The sequence below is a fragment of the Anneissia japonica genome, unplaced genomic scaffold (assembly GCF_011630105.1).
Source record: "Anneissia japonica isolate Jap-2015-1 unplaced genomic scaffold, ASM1163010v1 scaffold287712_len2945570_cov188, whole genome shotgun sequence".
Lineage (NCBI taxonomy): Eukaryota > Metazoa > Echinodermata > Crinoidea > Comatulida > Comatulidae > Anneissia > Anneissia japonica.
The window spans coordinates 2,086,878-2,110,337 of NW_022704401.1; the positions used below are offsets into that span (position 1 = coordinate 2,086,878).

Here is a 23,460-nt window from a genome sequence, read left to right on the forward strand (position 1 = left end):
TTATCAATAATTTTAAGGGTCTTTGCAATAAATAGGAATGGTATTGATTTTACATCTCTTTCTTGGCAAGGAGAATAAATTTGTATTTATTTCAATGGAAAGGTAACTAAAATTCATAACTTAAATGTGTCGAATGAATAAAAAATATAAATGAAAAAAATATTGCATACCATAGATAACCTGTATAGTACCTTTAAATTTAATATAGTTAGTATAGATTGTATATATTAGTACATATTATGTATTATAGTTAGATAATATTATGTAAGTTATAGTATAGATTATATTATATAGTATATAAGTGAGATTATATTATAGATAGATATAGTAAAGATTATAGTATGCATTACACATTAATCTTTAAATTGATATATTCTTATCCACTTTCACAAGTTTTGTCACCAAACTATTGAATTATTCTAATGAATGAAATTATGTAATAATGAGCTGATTTATTAAGATTAACAACCACTGATCTATAGATTATGTAATTCTTTGTATTATATTATCTATATAAACTTTTGATTGATTAGGCCATATATCATTATATTCCTGTTCAAACACATCTGTTAGAAGATCATTAAGCAAAGCATACCCTGACTCAGATGAGAGCAATCAATGTGCTCATATCATACTCACCATGCATTTTATCAGTATCAAATTTGTGCATCCAAGTATGACCGGACTGTATTGTCGATGTGAGTTGTGGATGTTGTTTTTAATGATTCTAGGCAATTGCAACAATATCGTTTCTGGACATCTGGATAAATAGCGCTCAAATCGTGCCTGGTATCTGATTGGAGCTTCATATGGTCTTTGACATCGCACCCAAAGTGTAGATGTCATACGAGGCGTTAAGTCGCATGTTTATTTTAATAAATAGAGAATCTATTACTAGCTGTGAATAAACAGTGGGAGTTGAGCAGGTTATTACTATATTCATATCACCTGCTCCCAAGTGCATACTGCACATGTACTACGTTATACCTTAAAAAATACCAAGTTTATTAAATAAAATGGTTTATTCCATTGTTTTGTTTTTTTCCCTGTGGTTTTTTTTTTCTGGTGTTAATTATATTTTTTTTAGTCAGTTGCTCTCATGCTTTCTAAATACTTTGATGAAAATTACTTATATTTTATTATGTGAAGAAACTGTTTAATATATTGCTATAGATTATCATGGTCTGTTAATTACATATGGTTACCAGTTGTTATCTTGTCCTAGTACATTCTAAATTCTACATGTAGCTAAAAGTAAAGAAAAACATGGATAAGACAAAAAAAGAAATTTAAATTCTTTTGGTGTGCGCTTCATTATCATCGGAACCATCTTTATAAGAATATAACTGTTTAGTATCCATGGAGACAATTGTAGAAGAAATAAGAACTATTTGAATAGTTTCATCTGGCTTGATTATTAATATATAGGACTGTTTTAATCGTTAGTAAACAAAACACAATAAAAATAAGAACTGTTATCATCAATTTACTTTATATTTTGATATGTGTAGAAGCTGTTAAACATTAAAGAATATAATGTTATGTTATTTACATATGGTTACCTTTTGCTACATTGCCTGTAGTAAATTCCACATTCTAAGTGTATCAGTATGGCGACTAAAGATAAGACATGAATGAGACAGAAGTTAATTTGAATTCTTCAAGTGTGCTCTCCATGATCATAGAAACCATCTTAATTATAAAGAATATGACTATTTAGTATCCACGGAGACAGTTATATATGGAATTAGTATTTCATGTAATTTCGTACCATTGTTTGTTGTAGATGAAGTTCAATTGTTTGTTGTAGATGAAGTTCAATGACCTGTTATCATATCAGTTCTACATGCTTAATTTTTAAGAGAAATGTTTCATCTTTTTATTAATATTAATATATAAAAAAGTTCAAAAGTAAATCAGTTGTATATTTCTGCAGGTTTATGATTGCCAAATATTCTCCATTTAGAAATTCTTAAATAATAAATATTTTAAAAATTGAATAAGACTGTTTAAGTGTCCAGGTAGTCTCCTCATTGTGACTACGTAACTAACTTCCACCGACTAAAGATAAACTTGGACTTTTGTAAGTGCTGCATCAAGTAGTGTAGTTTGTACCATAAACATTCCTACTTTATTGAAATTTATTAATATTTTCAAGTAATAATAATGGTTGATTAATTTTATGAGTATTACCAGCATCAAGGCTTTTACTAGCTCTAAAAAATGATAAAGATTTAGTGTTACATTAATTTTATTGATGGCATGCATACTGAAACAAAAATATGGAAATATAAATAAATATGTGGTTTAGAAAATTCATCTAAATTATTTACTGGAATTTAAGTAAAAAATTAAGAGCTAAATTTGTAAATTTTATCCAAGATAAATATTAGTACATCTATGATTTTTATTGCTATTCGTTTTTACCATGATAATTGTTCTAGTATTTTGGTAATCCTACAGAAAATAAAAAAATTTCCTCAGGCTGTGAATGAATGCTATGTGGGATTTAAAAACAAGATTTTTGATCTCGCCAACCTTGGAAAAGCATGTTTTCAACTCATGTTGCTGTCACCTTCGCTTAGAATTCCTCTTAATCATGAGAAATGATGAAATGTTTAGCTAATAATTTGTGCAAATTTGTTGATCTGGATGTGAAGCATATGTCAAAGAGGGAGATACGCATCATAACTACGACTCAACATATATACATCATTTATATATAAAATATTTCAAATTCTTTCGCCATATGTTTCTGTAATAGAATTATGTATCTCTTTATATATATATATTAAATTCAATGCAATTCAATATTTATTTCGGATCAGTTTCCACAGATAAATCAATCACAAGTGAATTTCAAGGCTCAGTACTATCAGAAGATATAAACAATATAAATAAATAATATAGGCCTGAAAGCAAGTCAATTAATTAATTAATTAATGACAGAGCATGATGTTTCTACCATACCAGTACATACAAAAATAACAGAATATAAAAATATATAAAATTTAAAAATTATCAACAATATCTATACATAATAATAATTAATAGTATATATGTACTGAAGTCATTGAATGTGTGATGATAGTCCTTCACATTAGATTGTGTGGTTTGTTTTCATTTAATCTGCCCGTTTTTCTTTTTCCAGTTTTTCTTTTTCATCTAAAAAGCACAATGAAATTTGCAAATAAATGCACTAAGTCCCCATAAAAAAAAATTATTGGTTTATCACCCCCTCCCTCATCACTTTTGGGGAAACGGTCGTTTTTCCATCTGTTTTCACTTGAAAAGCTCAGGATTTCTTGCAAATATGTTTACTTGTACAACAAAAACATATTTTTTTAAATATAAAGTTGATTCCATTCTTATGAATTTTTAAATATGTGTCCCTAACCATTGATTTCCTTGTGAACGTGGGTATAATGGGGGGGGGGATTCTTTGACAGGATGTGATAAATTAATAATATTTTTTATGGGGCCTAATATTCATTCAATTATTTTCCTAACAGAACTATTAAAAATTTAAAAAAAATGGAATCAGAAATTACACATTGTATAAACATAACATTAACAGTCTCTAAAAACCTTTCGCTCATCCGCATGTAAAATCGATTGGTGCTGTAATGGACAAACAAGATTATACATTTTCCACATATATTTTGGCAATTTTGGTCGAATGTTTTGGTTGTCAATGAATCCCTTGTGTGCAAAAAGTTGATTTTAATTTCAAGTATGGTAATTTTATTCCCATTAGTTGAAAAATGTAAGTTAATCCCGATCTGTACAGCGAGAATCTTTATTCCTACTGGATTTACGTTTTCTCGACTATCATGTGTGAAACTGATGGATGGTAAAATGCTTGTTAAAATAATGTTTTTCATCAAGATTAGTTATTAATTACATTAAAGTTACAAATATTGTGGATTTATGTGAAATCTGAATATACATAAGAAAATGTATCACTGTAAAACCTCGGATTGTAGCCCTGGGCAACTTTTTTTTTTTGTGAACTTGGGTGGGCTTCTTTTTGAGATGGGCTTCTTTTCGAGACTACTTTTGCAAAGTAATGAGAGGTTGGCTTCTTTTCAAAGTGAATGTTGTAAATTTTGTGAATTTGTACTATAAAACAATAAATAAGGCCACTGCAACATCAATCTGTATCATGGAGTGTATTAAACTGGCATTAAATCACCTCAAACTACTGTATAAACCAAGTTTGTATTTAATTTATTTTGTTTTCTGAAATTATGTACAGTATATTTACTGTACTATCTAGAAAAAAAAAAAAAAACCTATGCAAAATTAAGTCAGAGTAATAGAGTTGGTTTTTGTTGTGAAAAAAAAAAATTGTGATGTCACAAGAATTGAACCCAGGACCCTGGGAATGGAAGGCAAGCATCTTAACCACTAAGTTACAGCTCCATTAAATGCATGTCAACTTAAACTTTAAAAATACTTTTTATCTATATTATTAAAAAAACTTATATTTCTTTCTGTGAAATTACTTAAAGATTATAATTCTTTATAGCCATAATATAAACTTCAGTAAGATTAACTTTTATTGACAGTTTTGATGGTACATTGATTAGCTAACTACAAAGATCTTGGGTTTCTAGTTACAAGTAGTTTCCAAATAAACAGTAATTATTGGAATCAAAAGTTTAATCAAAAGCCTTACCTAAGGCAATTGTAGTTACATACTTTAATGTACAATTTGAAGTTGTTATTCTTTTAACGTCGACAGAGAATTTATTAACATTATCTACAATTCCGCATGTCTAAAATTTATCTTGGCAAACAAGAGCAAAGATAGATTGATGGAGATAAGTGATATGTACGCAAAGTATTATGTCTGTTCTTCTTGTAATTCGCCTCAAGCTAGTAAAGAATCATTCATATAGCCTCCTAGCAAATTCACCAAGATAAAGTTATCTTTTGAAGACAGTACTGATGTGTTTTTAATCCGATTCTGCAACTGTATTTTAATTTTCTTCGAGAAATTAAGCTATCATGGTTATCCTTGCTGGGGAGCGTTTGATGATAAGTGTCTTTAAAGATGTTTACCCGATACAATTGATCACTGGTTTCTACATCTTTGGAACTCGACTATCATGTGTGAAACTGATGGATGGTAAAATGCTTGTTAAAATAATGTTTTTCATCAAGATTAGTTATTAATTACATTAAAGTTACAAATATGGTGGATTTATGTGAAATCTGAATATACATAAGAAAATGTATCACTGTAAAACCTCGGATTGTAGCCCTGGGCAACTTTTTTTTTGTGAACTTGGGTGGGCTTCTTTTTGAGATGGGCTTCTTTTCGAGACTTCTTTTGCAAAGTAATGAGAGGTTGGCTTCTTTTCAAAGTGAATGTTGTAAATTTTGTGAATTTGTACTATAAAACAATAAATAAGGCCACTGCAACATCAATCTGTATCGTGGAGTGTATTAAACTGGCATTAAATCACCTCAAACTACTGTATAAACCAAGTTTGTATTTAATTTATTTTGTTTTCTGAAATTATGTACAGTATATTTACTGTACTACCTAGAAAAAAAAAAACCTATGCAAAATTAAGTCAGAGTAATAGAGTTGGTTTTTGTTGTGAAAAAAAAAAATTGTGATGTCACAAGAATTGAACCCAGGACTCTGGGAATGGAAGGCAAGCATCTTAACCACTAAGTTACAGCTCCATTAAATGCATGTCAACTTAAACTTTAAAAATACTTTTTATCTATATTATTAAAAAAACTTATATTTCTTTCTGTGAAATTACTTAAAGATTATAATTCTTTATAGCCATAATATAAACTTCAGTAAGATTAACTTTTATTGACAGTTTTGATGGTACATTGATTAGCTAACTACAAAGATCTTGGGTTTCTAGTTACAAGTAGTTTCCAAATAAACAGTAATTATTGGAATCAAAAGTTTAATCAAAAGCCTTACCTAAGGCAATTGTAGTTACATACTTTAATGTACAATTTGAAGTTGTTATTCTTTTAACGTCGACAGAGAATTTATTAACATTATCTACAATTCCGCATGTCTAAAATTTATCTTGGCAAACAAGAGCAAAGATAGATTGATGGAGATAAGTGATATGTACGCAAAGTATTATGTCTGTTCTTCTTGTAATTCGCCTCAAGCTAGTAAAGAATCATTCATATAGCCTCCTAGCAAATTCACCAAGATAAAGTTATCTTTTGAAGACAGTACTGATGTGTTTTTAATCCGATTCTGCAACTGTATTTTAATTTTCTTCGAGAAATTAAGCTATCATGGTTATCCTTGCTGGGGAGCGTTTGATGATAAGTGTCTTTAAAGATGTTTACCCGATACAATTGATCACTGGTTTCTACATCTTTGGAATCAAAGTATTTTGTAGATAATCGGAAAAGTGATCGTTTACTTATGACTTTGAATGACTGGCATATGAATAAGAGACAAAGTAGATCTATATGTTTTTCCTTACTCACGCTCAAAAACAATCTATTACTCTTTAAAGTTTTTGCTAAACACAATTTCAAAGTGTGTTGAATAAGTAAGGACAGATTTAATATTTTTATACTATTTAGTTATGTTATATTACCTTCATTTATTTAAATGCAGTTCGCCCTTCAAATCCAATTCGAGACCGCCTTTGGTACCTGAAAATTTGGGGTGGTCTCGGGTTAAAGGGTGCAATGTAAACCTAATTCAGTGGCCAGGACACTCAAATTAGGGAGGGGTTTTTTTCATGAGAAAAAAAATCCGAGAGTCTGACAGAAGTCGAAACCAAGGACCTTACAATTTGAAGACAAGCATCTTAACCACTAAGTTACAACTCTACTCCACTATATTATTATTAATGTTATTTATTAATTTAAAAAATATATATGTTTAATAAAAATCTTAAAATGTTATTGTTTTATAATTATTGTATATTATTGTTTATTGTTATTTTGTTTATGTTATCATTTTATTAATTATTATTACCACTTTTTTCAGATTGGATAGATTTGTTTTTAATGTAATCATAAAGATATACATATCGTATATGATATGGAGATCTACATATCAAATATTTTAAGCTGACTACACTGAATATCTTTTGCAAATATGTGTTCATGAGTAAAAGCATAGCATACCGATGAAGATTCTGATTTCATGTTAGGTCAATGCAAATATATATCAACCTACTTCTCTTCTGAACATCGCAACAACAAAAACAACTACATCAATGAAGGGATGGAATGCTTATACGACATGCGCGACCTTCCGATCACCTCTATCCATTTGAAAAAGAAATGTTTTCGTGCTGTGGATGAGCCGGGAGAGTTAATGGGTAAATATCAGCATAAAAAAGCTAACGCTTCTCTGACAAATCGTGTGATCTCGTATTGATGATATACGGTTAGTGTGATGTAACCATGTTAATTATGAAAGTAACTCATCCATATATTCATGGTTAACACATTGCGAAGATGAGTTAATGTTGTAATGCGGAATGTTTTAACTCTCAGAAAAAGAAAATCATCTATTAATTGAATATAAAATATATTTGTGTTTAGAGTATAGAGAGTAATGCTTAATTGCAAGAGAAATAATTGGTTAAAATTTCCAATAAAAGTATTGAATTATTCAATAGGGAATTACTTTAAGAAAATGCATTGCCCAAAAAATTTATACTTTAATTGGAAACTTTGATAAGATTATTAGTGTATTATTAATTAAAAAAAACATGAAGAAATGATTGGTCAACTGCTTAGTAAATTATCAAATTGGACAACAATAGGGATGAATTATTAAATAGACACGCCCACTAAAAAAAGCAGAATATTTGTTTTTGTATAACTGGTACTTTCAGACATACTTTAATAAAAAAAAAAAAAAATCCCAACTTTTTGTATACATGTTTCATAATCTAATTTATGATACTAAACTTAATGAATAGACTTAGTAAGATTTGATAGAAGTAGTATGCGTTACACGAATAAATCAAAAACGGAAATTAGTATGTATAATTGGTACTATAGTATTAAATGAGTTATGTTTGCTCACAAAGGTTAGCTTACAAGTGTAGACAATGTTTGCCTTATGTTTCTAAGGTCCTCATTCATGAGCATTAGTCAAAAATGTTGTTTGTGCATTTTTCCCAACTATATTTACAGGAAACATTTTTTTTTATTGCCGAATTCCCTAGGTAGTAAAGCATAAAAGACAAACAACCAAACACTCAAAACACAATAGAAAAGGCCATTGTTGTATTCTGAATCATTCTGAAAAACTTCCCTGCCATTCAGTTTTGTTAGTAAAGTTAATCATTTTGTGACAAAAGGGTTATGGCCTGGCTTGGTGTAAGCACCTATTTATAAGCCCTGACCATGCTACACTTGTAATGGTACCTGTTTTTGTAGCCTTTCTAATTATTATAGGCGTTCGGCAGCCATTAGATCTGTGCACAAATATTAACCAAAACCAAAAATATTAAAAACTGAATGTTGTTTGATAATTGTTAAAATTAATATGGGTGATTGAAACTGTTTTTGAAAATTGTTTTCTATCAAGTTGACTGATAAGGCATGAACAATTTTGGTATCCCCCTCTCATGTTTTACACCGTTACAGTACGGAACTTGTTATGTAATGAAATGTAGGAATTTTACATGGATCATCATTAATGATGGCCTTCTTGACTGATCATTTGAGTTGTTCGCCTTTAGAGTCTTATTAAAGTGGTGTGATGTTTGCTCTCTGAATTTCATTTAAAATTGTGTCGCCATTTAACTTCATTTTCTGTTGGTTACCTGTCGTTTTAATGTTATTTATGGATATAGGTGGATTAACTATTTCAAACCCATTCCTTCATTGTCAAAGAAGTTCTTAGCCAGTTATGATAGTGTTTAGTTTGAATTTATTTTCTTTGACGGATATGTACACTGAATCATTTTAATACAAACCAGTCAACATATTGTATTCCCGCCATAGAGTATTTGATTTATAGATCGTAAATTTATCAAACTGCAAAAAATTAAAAGCAATTAATTCTTTTGCATCTATTTAACTGATTTATTTGGCTTACCATATACATTTGTAAAAAATGTTTTTTACACATATTGCCTGATAATCTACTGACTCTAAATCCATTAAAATTTATAGAAAATATTATCCAATATAAATGAGAGAGTGATTCATGCCTTGACACATCATTTATTTAATACTATTCTTTTTTTTTTGCTTTGCATTGAAATCCATTATTGGGCTGGTAATAAATTTTAGGATTTAGTATTAAAAACAGTGTATTGATTTGTTATGTCTACTTATTGCAAGTTTAATAATGTGATCTTTTTAAATGATAATTTCAATGTTATTGATTTTTTGGAGTGTTTTTCAGACTCTTATATTCTATACATCATCAATTGAAATAAGTCAGAGTTATCCTCTAAAGGTTTATTTCTTCTTCTTGTTCTCTATTAAAGATTCAAACTTTAGTCTGATCCATTTCTTGAAATTCATCATTTTCATATACATACATAATATACATATAAAACATACAATTCACAATTTTGGATTTATATTGAAAAGAATCATATAAAAAACAATTTTGATAATTTTTTTTTATGATAATAGGGTGCATCAAATATATGGTACCATATAATAAAATATATTAATTTTAAAGAGATTATTCTGGAATGAAATCTATTATGTTACCATACTAACCAAAACCTAAGCCAGTCTTTTTTTATGACCGACAAAGAAATACATATTGTTATTATATTTTATGATCTGATATCATTTCGGTTTATCCAGTTGATAGTGTTTCACAAATAATATGTTCTTTATCATTTTGTTATCTTGCATACATATTTGCTTAGGTAGCCTCACCATATCAAATTGTGATATATCTGTCTATTCCTAGTACTGGCTTTTCTGAAATTAAACAAAAAGTCATGTTTATTATTTGCATTATTTTGGAGTGGGGAGAATAAGGAATTCCCTGTTTTTTTCAAAGCTACTTATTTAAACACAAACAGTCGGATCTAGGTCTATGCTAGGCAAGTTGTTTAACTCCAGAATTCAATGATAGGGGTTGAACAAGTCTGATAAGGGCATCAGATTCTGGGCCTCCTGTCAGGGGGAAAAATAAATCCCTTTCTTGTATATAGTAGTCAAGAGAGAGAGAGAGAATAACTTTATGGTTTATTGCACCACATTAGTAGGAATTGTCTATTAAAATAACTTATGGTTGGACTTATAAAAATGATAATTTATTGACATACACCAATTATATCGGCAGCACTCAACAGGTGGTGCATTATGCAAACATCTTAACTAATACAAATTGAATCTAGTGAAAATCAAAACTAGTAAAATATATATAAAATGAAAATTAATAATGGTAGTCAGATGACTTCAATCAAGTGGTGTCTGATGACAAGGGGGATCATGCTTGCCCGACAATACTTTAGTAAACAGTAGGTCATATAATAAATATTTATATTATATACCGTACCAGTAAGTCCATGCAATTTTAGAATGCATATTGCCTGCTAATGTGCTTCAATAAAATCTGTTTCAATATGGTGTAAAGTGTACACTTAAAATAACTAAAAAGTTCCAAATCACAGACACCCAGAATAAAGAAGATATCAAGTGGCTTCTGCTATGTTATGTTTTTTTGTCAACGGTTGACTGCAATTATTAATTGTAGACACTTAGCGTTGGAGCGGAAGATTTAATCATCTCTAGTGTGAAATGAAGTAACTCTGTTGTTGTTTTTCAGCATCTCCAGTTAAAGGGTCTATTTACATTTTACTGGGGTTAGAATGTCAACAACTGAGACACAGTGTAAACAGAGTGTTGCATATTAAGGCAGGTTTTAGTTAGGGGAAAGGTGGCTCTTCGGGCATGTAAACAACTCCTGATAAAAAAAACTAACTATAAGTCAATATGTTGACTTACTAACGGATTCACTGCCACTCTGAGACCAAACATAATCCTTTTAGTATTTTTAATTAAAGGCAATGACTATTTTTACACCAGTCTTAAACTAATTCCTAATTCTGATTATTGTCCTAATCCAATCCATATATACAATAACACAAAAATCCAAAGTAGACCACTGCTGCAGAGCATTCCCTTGTTTGTTTGAGTAGTCAGAAAAGATAAAAACAAAAAATTGTATCATCGCGATGTACAGGTCACCTCCATCCTCGAATGAGGTCAAACTGACCATGCACAGATTTATATTATTAATAATCAGCATATCTAATACGATAAACATTTTGTATTGAAATGATGTATTGTAATGATTTGACGAATAATAATATTACCTTTTAGTTACCTTTAATACACCATCTCTTGATCAAAGAAGACTAATTATTTATTTCATTTTGTATATCGCATTACAATGCATTATTTTAATATCATCAACGAAAAACAAGTTTTCTAGCCATCAATACACATCCATAATTCAGATACTAATTTGCCATCTGAGTGATGTCTAGACTGGGCTTCAAATAACTGAGTTTCTAGAGATTACCTGGCCTATATTTTTTTTTAAACTTTTAATTTAAATGATTCATGTTATATTGATAGCCCAGTATTCGGTATTTAGTTTCACCTGCTTTTTTTTAATAATTTAATATTTTCGTTATTATTTTTTTTTTTATTAAGCATATGTGATTTCATCAACTTCGTATGTATTTGATATATTAATATTTTAAAGTGCAAATTTATGCTAATAAAATTTGTACAAATAAGGCCTGTCACAGCATTGATGGGATCAAAATATATAATGCAGTTAAATAAAGTATTTAATATCATTAAATTATTATTAATCACCCTTAGTGGATTTTTTTTTTGTAAAATGAAAGGTCCTGACTTTTAAAATTATATTTTTTTCATCTGGGTTATTTATTTTGTTATTGTAAGACAGTTGTTAATGATTATTTAATTTTGAGTTACCATAAGCCACACCGTTTATAAATTCATGGTAGTTATGTATTAATAATACCATATGTTGGGAATGCATAGTTAATGTTTTCCATGGAAGCTGTTTGTTACAGTCAAATATAAGCATAAACAAATCACAAATCACTTAGTCCATTAACAAACACAAAGGCACATAAAATTAACACCAAATTTAAAGCTGGAACATCTGGAGAAATGAATAGGAATACGATGTACCTAACAGTATATTTGATTTAAAAATTCAAAGTCACTATTATATACTTAGGTTCATAGAGAGACGGGATAGGGTAACCAATAAATCTAACCGATTTCCTTCCCTTAATAGGAAACAAGACTGTTATCTGCATACAACATTCAATTCAGATGTTACAATAAATTAGCATTTTTTTTTTATTATTATAAAAATAAAAAATGTTTTTTAATTATGTGATTATAATTATTATCATTACTTGATTATGACAATTTTACAATATTTTTTTTATTTTGCTTTTTTTTTTTTTTAACTTGTTTAGCGAACCTGCCGCCAGGTAATAATGATGATTTTGAATAAAAATAAATTGTTTGGCCAGTTTTCCCACTTGCTGCCACGAAAAAATTGAAATTTCAGGGGAAAAAAATAGTTAAAAAAAATTTTTTATTATGCTCGTCGCTGCCTTAAGATATACAGAATTAAGATTTACATTTTTCTTCCTAAGTATATAAATTTGAGCATTTAACCATCCCATTACTAGACTGTTTTACATTCAGCAATAACATTTTATTTTCATTTTCTCTTTCATCTGAATGTTTTTTGTCAAAACCGTTCGCTAAATAAGAAAACAAAATTTTATTTTTATTTTTTTGTCTATCCTCTGACGATCTTAAAAAAAATATGTTCGTAAAACAAGATATAAAAATAATTCTCGCCTTACGATGGATTAGCATTTATTTTAATTATTATATTAAATTATGTGATTATTATTATTACTTGTTTATGACAATTTTACCACATTTATTTTTAAAATTTTTGCCTTTGATTACATACAATTATTAAGAGATAAAATTCTTCAAGAATTTTCCCGTAATAATTCCTTTTGGACAAAATGAACTAAGTATCTAAATTTGAATCTCCTTTGCTTATCAATTGTAGTTACAGTATGTTCTAACACAGCTATTATTGAAGCGGAAAGGGAAAAAAAACAACAAAAAAAACACCTTGGCCTTTTTGTTTCCTCACTTTTTGTTGTTGCAAGATTTTGTTTTTCAATTTGATGATTTAAGAGCGGAGTAACCGACCAGGACAAGGTGGGTTCAAGTCCTGATCCTACATCCTGTCTGGGCCTGCTTGACTAGCTTAGCCTAGGCCTAGTGTTAGTCAAAGGAGCAACATTTAACATACATCAGACAGAATGCTTTATTGTGTTGCTTATTACCGATGGAATTGACTGCTTGGTATGTGAGTGAGTAAACACTAGAGTATGTACCCATTATTTTGAAGAATGGGGTCTTACAGTAGACTTAAGTGCTTATATGTTATTTACTTCATACACCAATACTTTTTCTTTCTCTCCCAAGATGGAAATGTAATTAGGTCTATAGCCAGTGAAAATATTTTGATATAAGCTTTTAGCCATACTTACTATGAAATGAATAATGCTAGTAATATTCATGGTAGTAAGATCAATTTGTTCTGACAATTATTTAGAAGAAATTGAAAGTAAGATGGTCTGTAATAATATCTAAAAAAAATCGAATTGCAACACTGAATTTTCTTTTTTAACAGAATCAAATGAAATAAGTCAAATACAGTATGCCTACACTTCCAATAAGAGGTATAATTTGTTTAAAAGATCCACTAAAATTTTGATGAGTGGGTTTTTTTTTTTTTTTTTGTAAATTTCATGCTCAAAATGTTCTTATTTTGTTTTTATTTTACATACTTTTCAAAGATAGAACATTTATTTGTATTGTATAGCAGCATAGTACTGACTATATTACATCGAGAGTATTACATAGTCACACCTACTGCACATAAGGTATACAGTTAAATCCAAAAGAATTTTACAGTATTACCTTTTTTAAACATTAATACTTTACTGTACGTGACTTGCTTGATTTGTTGGTCTAGTCAGTTAGTCTAGTTTTTTTTAAAATAAAAACATCATTTGACATTTTACCTCAATTGGTATTTATTTTGTTCTTATTTTTAAACAAATTTCAGCCTTATAAAAAAAAAAAAAAGTAAACATAGTGTAGATCAAAATAATTTTTGTTCATTTAAGACATTTTGCAATTTAAAATTGATTCCAGCATGTTAAAGTATATGAAAAGTATTAGATATTTTTATTTACCTGTATATTGAAAGAAACTATTTTCTGGTTCTCCATTGTGAGTTGATATACTTCTTAAATTACGAAGTAAGCAATTTAATTAATGAAGGTTGTTGTATTACCTCATTCCACACTGTAAACTTTAATATGGCAGATTGAAATGAATAGAAAATTACAAGATACAAAGATATGAAATATTCTGTGGTCTGCATATTACTAATCATTTCACTTGGAATGGAATTGGGCATTTAAAGCATCAGATTGAATGTGGAATGAATGAGTTTCGGAAACTACCTCCTCCACTTTTAATTGACCTGACCTTATTACCTGAGGCGTACCATTCATAGAAAGTATTTGCTGGATGAAATTCATTTCTCCATCTTTATCGTATATTATATTCATTTCTTTATACACAGCAGTGTATAATCATTTTTTGTTGGAAAAAATGTAATAATCTCATTACAGATTGAACTCAAGACTTGTGAAAAAAAAACATGTGACTGCCATATGGCCATGGTGACATCATATAATGACCATATATAATATATCAAAGAAAATTCGATAATCTTGACAGAATTCAATTTGCTGTTTTTTTGTGTACTTGGATTTCTTTTGTTTCTGGTACATGTAGGGAATGAACCAATGATTATGTGATTGAAAGATATGCACCACAACCAGTAAACCACATTTGGACTCCTTGAAGATTCCGAACATGTTGATTATATCATGTTCAAATTCACTTGGTCGTATGATGTTGTAAAATTACCAATATTGAACTCTAAATATTCAGGGTCCCAATAGACAGGAAATAGACAATACTTGATGGTATTATCTAATTAACCTTACTTTCCTCTACTGTTTACTAAGTGCATGGAATCAATAACAATGGGCATGTTATCCAGTCTCATAAAAAAACATCCTCCTTATCTGCTCTTAACACTAACATGAAGTTTGGTGGTTGCATCTCCACGCGAAGTAACATGATCTGTCTTTTCGCACGACAGCGTTATTGAGGATAACACTGTCTCGGGGGTCATAAAATTCAATATTAATGATGTGATTTAGGATGACTATGGGAAGAAGCCTAGAAATTCTAGGTATAAACCTCCTGTATATTCAATTTTTTCTTATTAATCTTAGATTATTGATTTTAGTGTCCTTTCATTAAAGTTGTCGTCCTGAGAGAGATCTGATGTATATACAAACAGCACAGTGTTCTCCCCCAGGCCCTTGAAGCATCATGGTACTGTGATGTTTGCTACGTCACCCGTGACGCTTGACACTCCGGCTGTCCATAATCCCTGACAGTTGGGCCATGATTGTTTAGGCAGGCTCTAGTAGAAGTCATTTCATAAGATCAAAACCAAATTTCTACCCTCTACAAAATTATTTCAACATGATGATTGCAATTCATGGAATCAAGTGTATTTTAAAATTTTGTTTGAATATATAATTTATTTAACATAATCATATGACTTATAATAATATGCTTAATTGGCATCAAACCCACAAATTATAAACTATTCAGATTGCCATAGACCATGTAGTTAAGAATCCAGCAAAGTGTGTTTTTTTTTTAACTGTTAATTGTGTGGTCTAAAATTAGGTATAATTTACAATATTTCAGCTAGAAATGTTGATACATGATTGTTTGGTTAAGAATTAATGAAATAAATAAAAAAAAATATATAAAGATATTGATTTGAAATATGTATTTTTTTATATAATGTCATCTAAAGATCTGTCTACACTATAATATTGTATGTGACAAATACATGTGATATGCCCATATTTGGGTATAATATGACACCATCATGCCCATATATGGACATATCACACAAATTTGTAATTCTAATATTTTTAAAAGTTGTGGTTTATTCTTTGTTTGTTTTCATCTACTTTTTTTATATATATATTTATATATATTTAAAAAAATTTTTAATTTAACTCATACCGAAAGGTGCAATAAAGATTAAATTTAATTGTCATGTAAGAATTGATAATGTGAGCAGAGCGTAATGATTGTGATACAGGATTTTGGATATTTTTCTGTTGTTTGTGAATTCCAAAGATTAAGTAATGTTCAACTATGTGATGAGAATGCTTTCATGTCACCAGCCATTTATATGTCTCATTGCTATTACAAACATAACTGCAGAACATATTTATGCGTACACAGTGCAATGATGTATTTATTTCCTTGCATGTAGTATCTCTGGAAAAGTAATTTCATTGAAATATTTATGACGATCCTTTGAATTCAATAGTTTTGAATTTCATTTTAATGAAACGCTGTCTGCAGAAATATAATTTATCAGATATGGTGAGACTTCTTAGAGAACATTAAAAAAAAAATTAATAAATATCTTAACTATCATCAAGGGAAGTGTCTATACCAAATTTACTATCGTCATGTTACATTCAATTGCTCATTATAAAATTATCAAAAGTGGTATGATAACAAAATTGAAATGTTTTTAGTATTAAAAATCTGAAAATCATCGAAAACTTGATTGAACAATTCAATGTTTTAGTGGAATTTTTACATAGTTTTTTAGATTTTTCCACAACATTATGCTTTAGAATGTCTTTAATTTTAAGTAAATAAATCAGTGAAAGTTAAAACACAATTAATTGGTCAAAGGAATTGAGCCTGATATGTCTGGCCAGAAACTCTATAGTTATTAAAGAATCAGCGTTTGTACTATGTTACCACATCTGGGCTATATCTTTCTACAGTAATTGTCTAGCTAGATCTTTCTACAGTGGAAGTTGGCTTGCTGGATATATAGTTTGCTTTTGGATATACTTGACTGACTGGATCACTTGGCTTGTTTGTAACTTAAAGCCCTTGTAAAACCTTGAGTTTCCAAAAGCAAAAGATTTTTAAGGTCGGCTTACAAAGGTCGAATAATGTGTACTTAAAAAAACTAGTAAACAAGTCTCATGTTTTCATGGTGAACATGCATGATTAGCTAATGTGGTGCACATTTGTGTCCACATTAGTGGCAATGTGAGTAAACAAGTGGATAAGTGTACATTTTTATTGCTCAGAGTGACAAAATTACATTCACACGTGACTCAATAATATTTATTCGAACATACACCTTTAGATAATGATATAAACAAATGTATGAAGATTCTTAACTACATAGAATAAAATTATTAAACAAAATATGTAATTCTTAATTAATAAACACAAGTTGTGATACTGCTGGAGAGGCGGGTAGCTCTTGGAATTGTTAAAAAACCAGTTCTTCATAAAATTAATCTTCCATTTGAGGTCCTATTCCTCCCTGTTCATCATTTTTTTCATCATAGAGTATTACAGGGGGCGGATCTAGTCGGGTAAGAAAAGGGGGGGGGGCGTGAATGTGTGAACTGAGTGGCAGTCTCAGAGAACAGCCCCTGAGGGTTGCAAGGGACAAATTCTCCTAAACTGCTAGCACCTACATTAATTTGAGTTTTTGATAGATTTTTGCTAATTAGCATGGTAATTTTCTGATACTGTATGCCCCTTACATCCCCATCCCCTGTAAATCTACCACTCTATTTTAACTCGATCTGAACCACAATAAAAAAAATATTACAGTAACTAAGAGAAAATAAGAACACTGTGGCTTGCTTCCATAATTATATACAGTATTATAATTATTGGGAATGCCTAACTGTTAAGATTTCTCTTCCTCGATAAATTTTCCATATTTTTTCAAAAGCTATGCCGTCACCTTTTGATCTGTTATTCATAACTCATTTTTAAATTTACGTAGAGAATGCAATAAATGATGAAATACTCCACAGCGTACGGTGAATAATGTATGGACTTGCTTTCATACAGTTCACTACAGAGTTAGTGGAAAGTGTTAGGAATTTGAAATGTGCAATAACTACCAATAGTTTAGCATGTACTTCCATGTACCCCTGAGTCTAAATAAACAAATCCATTGGCTGCTAAATATGTTTTTTTAGGCCAATTGTAATTTTGTAATTAAAATTTCATTCCAGTGCTTTAATTTCACACATTCAAAGTCTAATATGTATATTTATATTATTTTTAACTGATTCAACATAGATTTGTATTTTATGGTTTATTGTTTTTTATAAGTTATTATGTAGGCCTAAGGCCATGTAAAAAAAAGTTGTTGATCATCACCTCCCTACTTAAAAAAAGAAAAACCCAACCATTTAAAAAAAACTTTTTTTGCCAAAGCTCACAAAAATATCGTCTTTCTGCCCATAATTCAGTTTCGGTGAGACCTATGCTTTTTTTTGGGTAAATTTTAAAATTTTGTCTTTTAATTGTTTGTTCGTGTAAATTCCACCTGATTAAACGCTACATTGGACCGGGCAAATGAGCCACCATTTACATGAGGCCTTGCACTCCATTAATGATTAAAAAAAAAAACCCTCCCTACCGACTTTTTGAAAAAAAGAAAAGGACGATCAACTACTCTTTTTTTTATGTGGCCTAATTTAAATATTTCATGAGATCAGTTCATATTTGCTCAGTAAGTAGGCCATTTAAATAATGTACATTTTTTTTAAAATTTTAATGATATAAAAATTGAATAGTATCTGTATTTATTAATGCAGCTATTTCAGGACTGTGTGTAACTGCATGATGATGGAATGGAATGAAATAAATATTATGTTGTATAGTGAAAAATTAATTTTATATATTTTTAGAAAACTATGGAGGGTTGAGGCTGGTCCCATGGAAGTTAAGTGTTAAAAATGGGACAGGATCTACATAATGAGCAGATTAGTGGTCTGGGTAGATGACTGGATTTTATTTTAAGTTTTAGCATTTTTAAACTGATAGCAATTGGAATAGTGCTGCAGAGGTCATGACTTATTTGCACAGAATACCAAGGTCAAAAAATAAGAGAAAATACTTGAAAAATCCAAATGCTTTTGTACACTACCAGTGATTCGTGTCAATGATCGATAGAGGAATTCAACCGCGATTGTCTCAGCAATTGTCACAATGCACTGGTATATTGAACATTAGTCGGGTTCAGCCGAAGATCTGTCTATTCTAGGTCAGACCTTAGTATGTTTTCGGAAAAACAAGTTTATCGCATTTTTGTTTTATTGTTACGGTAGAAACCCTCCAGAGACACTTTCAAAAATTGAAAGAGTTTGCCTATTAATGTTTATTTAGATGTTGTTATATAAAAAAAAATACAATTGAAATGGCTAAATTTAGAAATTCTTGAACATATTCATTGTAGATTGTTTACGAGTGTGTACGGATTGATGAAAAACCATTTGATTGTCAGAGATATTGATTGATTACCAATAAAGGTATTCAAAACAAACAAATCGTTATCTTTCCAGTTGAGGTTTTTTTTATTGAAAAATACTGCCCGATCTTCCCAGATATGGGTTCAGATATTTTTATGTTTTCGTAAGTAATAAAGTTTATGTACCGTAAATAGAAGAAGCTTGTGTTCAGGTTAAAAAATGATACTCAACATAAGGTGTTGCTATTTTTAAACTTGTTTCATTTAAATGTACGAATGCCAATAAATAAAGTAAAAGAGATTTACAAAAAACCATAATAAAGTTGAGTGATGATGGCCTAATGCATTTATCGATTATCTTAGTATAAAAAAAATAGAAAATAAAATGAAATATTGAAGCATATGTTGACTATAGGTAGGTTTATTCATCTGAAACGCCCACTGTTATGATTAATAGTATCCTTCTCGTGGTTAGCCATCCAGAGAAATTTCATCATCACCTGATGAGTTTTAGAGCTGGTCTAAGTAAACTTCTTGGTAATGCAGTGCCTTTATTCAGTTCAATCAGGAAATACATGTTGCAGCCCTTCGGGGAGAGCAGCTGCTTGTCTTTAGCTACATTACACTGTTTTTCCTTTAGTACACAATTTATAAGAACAAAAAGGCTGAAATTGCTTAAGAAATAAGAACAAGATAAGAACAAATTGAGGCTGAGTTAAAATGTCCAATGAAGATTTAAAAAAAAAAGAGAAATACGAAAACCAACAAATCAAGCTAGCCACATACAGTAAAGTATTAATGGTTTTTCTGTAACTGATGTGCAGTAGGTCTGACAATGTAATACCCTTTCAGTAATTTACTGTTGTACAATTATAATTTTCTATCTTTGAAAAGTATGTAAAATAACAAGGAGATAATAATAATTTATTTAATACCTAATTGAAAATAAGAACAAAATAGGAACATTTTGAGCCTGAAATTGGCAAAAAAAATGAGGGTCTGGGCAAAATTTAACTGGTGTTTTACTTATAATTAAAATGTTTTGCAAGATGAGTAAGAGTTTAATTGGGTGGCAGTTGAATTGAGTTTAGGCTTAATGTCAGTGTGAAATTAGAATGTGGGTTATGTTGAGTGTATGTATAATGTATAGATTTATGAAACTGTGTTGAGTATATGAGTATAAATTAAAGAGAGAGATTGACTTGAATGCAAATTGGGTACTATAATAGCCTGTATATTAAGACATAACATTAAGAGATAGCACTTTCTTTATTGCATGCTACTTGGTTCATGTGTAGAGAGGTTAAGCATAAAGATATTAGTTTGAGTAATGAAGTTTAAGTGTGTATTGAAATTGAGAGCAGGATATTGCGCAATATTTTAAAGAATTGCTCCTCTGTGGATTGAGGTCGGGTTATGTAAGTTAATGAACTTAGCACATGACTCAAATTGCTGACTCATCAACGATAAAGAGGGGGTTCTTCATTAACTTTTTCATGGGTGTGGCTAGAAGAAGATCCACACTATTTGGTGAGCCCGGGATTTTTTACAAGGCCTTTTGTATTGTTGCAGGCTTGCAGTATTTTTTGTATGGGTATTATTACCTTACCTCCTGTAAACCCATCTACATGGCCATTTCGCTAGTGCATTGATGACAAGTCTAGGCCTACTATCTAGGAGCCCAGGATTTTTTTAGGCCCTAGGATAATTACAGGCTCTGGTACGTTCTCCAGGTGGCCGTTCCATGTTTCTCTGTGTTTCACACCATATTTTAGTAAGAACATCATAATATTTTAATGAATTTAAATGTGTAAAGCTAGAATAAAGGTATAAGTGTTCTTGCTCCAATCTGATTAGATTTTTCTTATTGAAATTTCCTGACCAAACATCACACAAAAAGGCCAGCATTATTTTTTTTTTAGCAAAAACAAGTCTACGTTGTAATTTAAAAGGTGTTACAAGAAAGGTCTTCTCAAATTAGGACAGTCTAAAAAATGGTTGATGTGTTAAAATTCTTGCAAAGCCACGGAAGTATTTCGTTGTAATCAACAGCGTGTATTACTTCCTGAAGTAGAAACCGTACAAACACTTCTTAAACCTCAGAACCATTCGTTGACTAACAATAGTGTTTTTTAATAATTCTAATATACATATCTACAAACCACAAAGGATGTCTATTATTTAGAAGGCCTGTATGAAATTATAATTTGCATTTTAAGTCCCTTAGTAAAGATATAATAATCTATGCAAGTCTGATAAACAATCACGAGGCATAAAGTGTAACAGCCTTTAAACCAAGTCTACCAAACAATAGCCCTACACCATTGTATGGGCCTATTGTTTAGGAGACTGGCATTGGTGTTTAAACCAATTTTATTTTAAACCTTTCTTTAGTCATACACATTTTTTAAAATCATTGTTGGTCATTTGAGTCAGAGGTCAAAGTAAGAAAGTGAAAAGTTTTAAATTTTTTTAGAGAATCTGTTCATGGTAGTGTTTTATTTGGAGCAGTTTGTTCATGTGTACCATTCCCCCACTCTTGTTTGTGTCGCTAGATCTACCCCCAATTTCATTTTTTAATATTCATATCCTAGCTAAATATGAAATTATAATAACGTTAAATTAGGCCCGATGTTAGTTTATCACCACCCTATCTAGGCTGGAAAAGTGATAAGGGAGGGAGGCTTTTTAAATTTTTTTATTTTACTTAAACCAGATATTACCCTTGGGTTGTTTGCTGGTGCATAGATATTCAAAGTAAAGATGATTGAGATAATACAAACAATATCTACTAATTTAATAAAAAAAATGAAAAAAAAAAAAATTAAAAAATATTTTTTTCCAGTAGCATAGAAGACATGCGAACGATGGTGATAAACTATTGATTTTTTTTAATTGGGCCTTATGTTTGGTCAGTTTTCTAGAACCATAAAAATGTGTATATAGCGTAATTTCCAAATAAATATTGTTGCTACAATACAACGTTGTGTTAACTTTGATTTTCTGACATAACCTACCTGCAACATCCATAATATAACATATGCTAGAATCTTACTGACTTACAATTTACACTTTGTGCAAAAAGTTAAATTATGTAGATAAAGTGTCTTGCCTAGCAGTGGGACCAACAGTGAATTGAAAAACTCGCGCCATTTGCTGGGATCCACGAAGGACTTGCTGCGCCGCTAACTTACATAATTTGCATCAAAGGAACTTGAGATATATGCAGATAAATTTTCGCTTACAGAAAAAAACGAAATTTTTAGTCTACTTATGAGCATTGAGTCATAATGATAGCGACTTGTTTGTCACAAATTTAGGGAAAATATAGAAATGGCGTATTAACTGCGTCAAAGATTGGCTTCACTAAGTGCGGTCAGCCATTATAGAGTCATCTTGTTTACTGTTTTTCTCATCATAATTATCTCCTGATTAGAGTTTTGTAAAAGCAATTAAGAATTGTTTGTGTAAAAGTTATTCTCATGATGTTTATCATAAACATTTGTGAATGTTCGTCTTCTCAAATAGCAAAAGAATTTTTTTGATAATTATGCCAGTGCATTGGATTAATCTCGGAGCTTCTAATGTTTTTTATGGTCAATCAAATGATTATCTAAACGATGCAGTCAGTTTATTGGACATTTATTCGCAATACATTAATTCAATAGCTATTGGCTATCAAATGGCAGGGTGTGAAGTGCAGAGGAGTTAGGACACTTAGAAAGTGTCATTTAATGCTTTGGAAAAAAAATATGAAGTGTCTTTACTTATCATTGAGGCGTAAGCATTATCGACAAGCTGTGCTTTCGTACCTCAAGTTTTTTCTACTAATACAATAACATTGAAGATTTACTCTATGCACATTAGGTACAGCATCGAATGTGCGTCTTGCAAATTAGGAAAAGATTATGTCCTTGTTTCTTTTCTTTATTCCAGCCTTCTGA

The 23,460-nt window shown here is 30.1% G+C and overlaps 1 protein-coding gene across 1 annotated transcript in view; it reads left to right on the plus strand.

Annotated features, from left to right (window-relative positions):
• LOC117104700 overlaps positions 1-23,460 on the plus strand; it is a 54,933-nt gene that overhangs the window by 12,884 nt on the left and 18,589 nt on the right. The window contains exon 3 of the mRNA XM_033245583.1: positions 7,164-7,334. Coding sequence (XP_033101474.1) covers positions 7,164-7,334 — 171 coding nt within the window. The remainder of the gene's footprint in view (positions 1-7,163; positions 7,335-23,460) is intronic.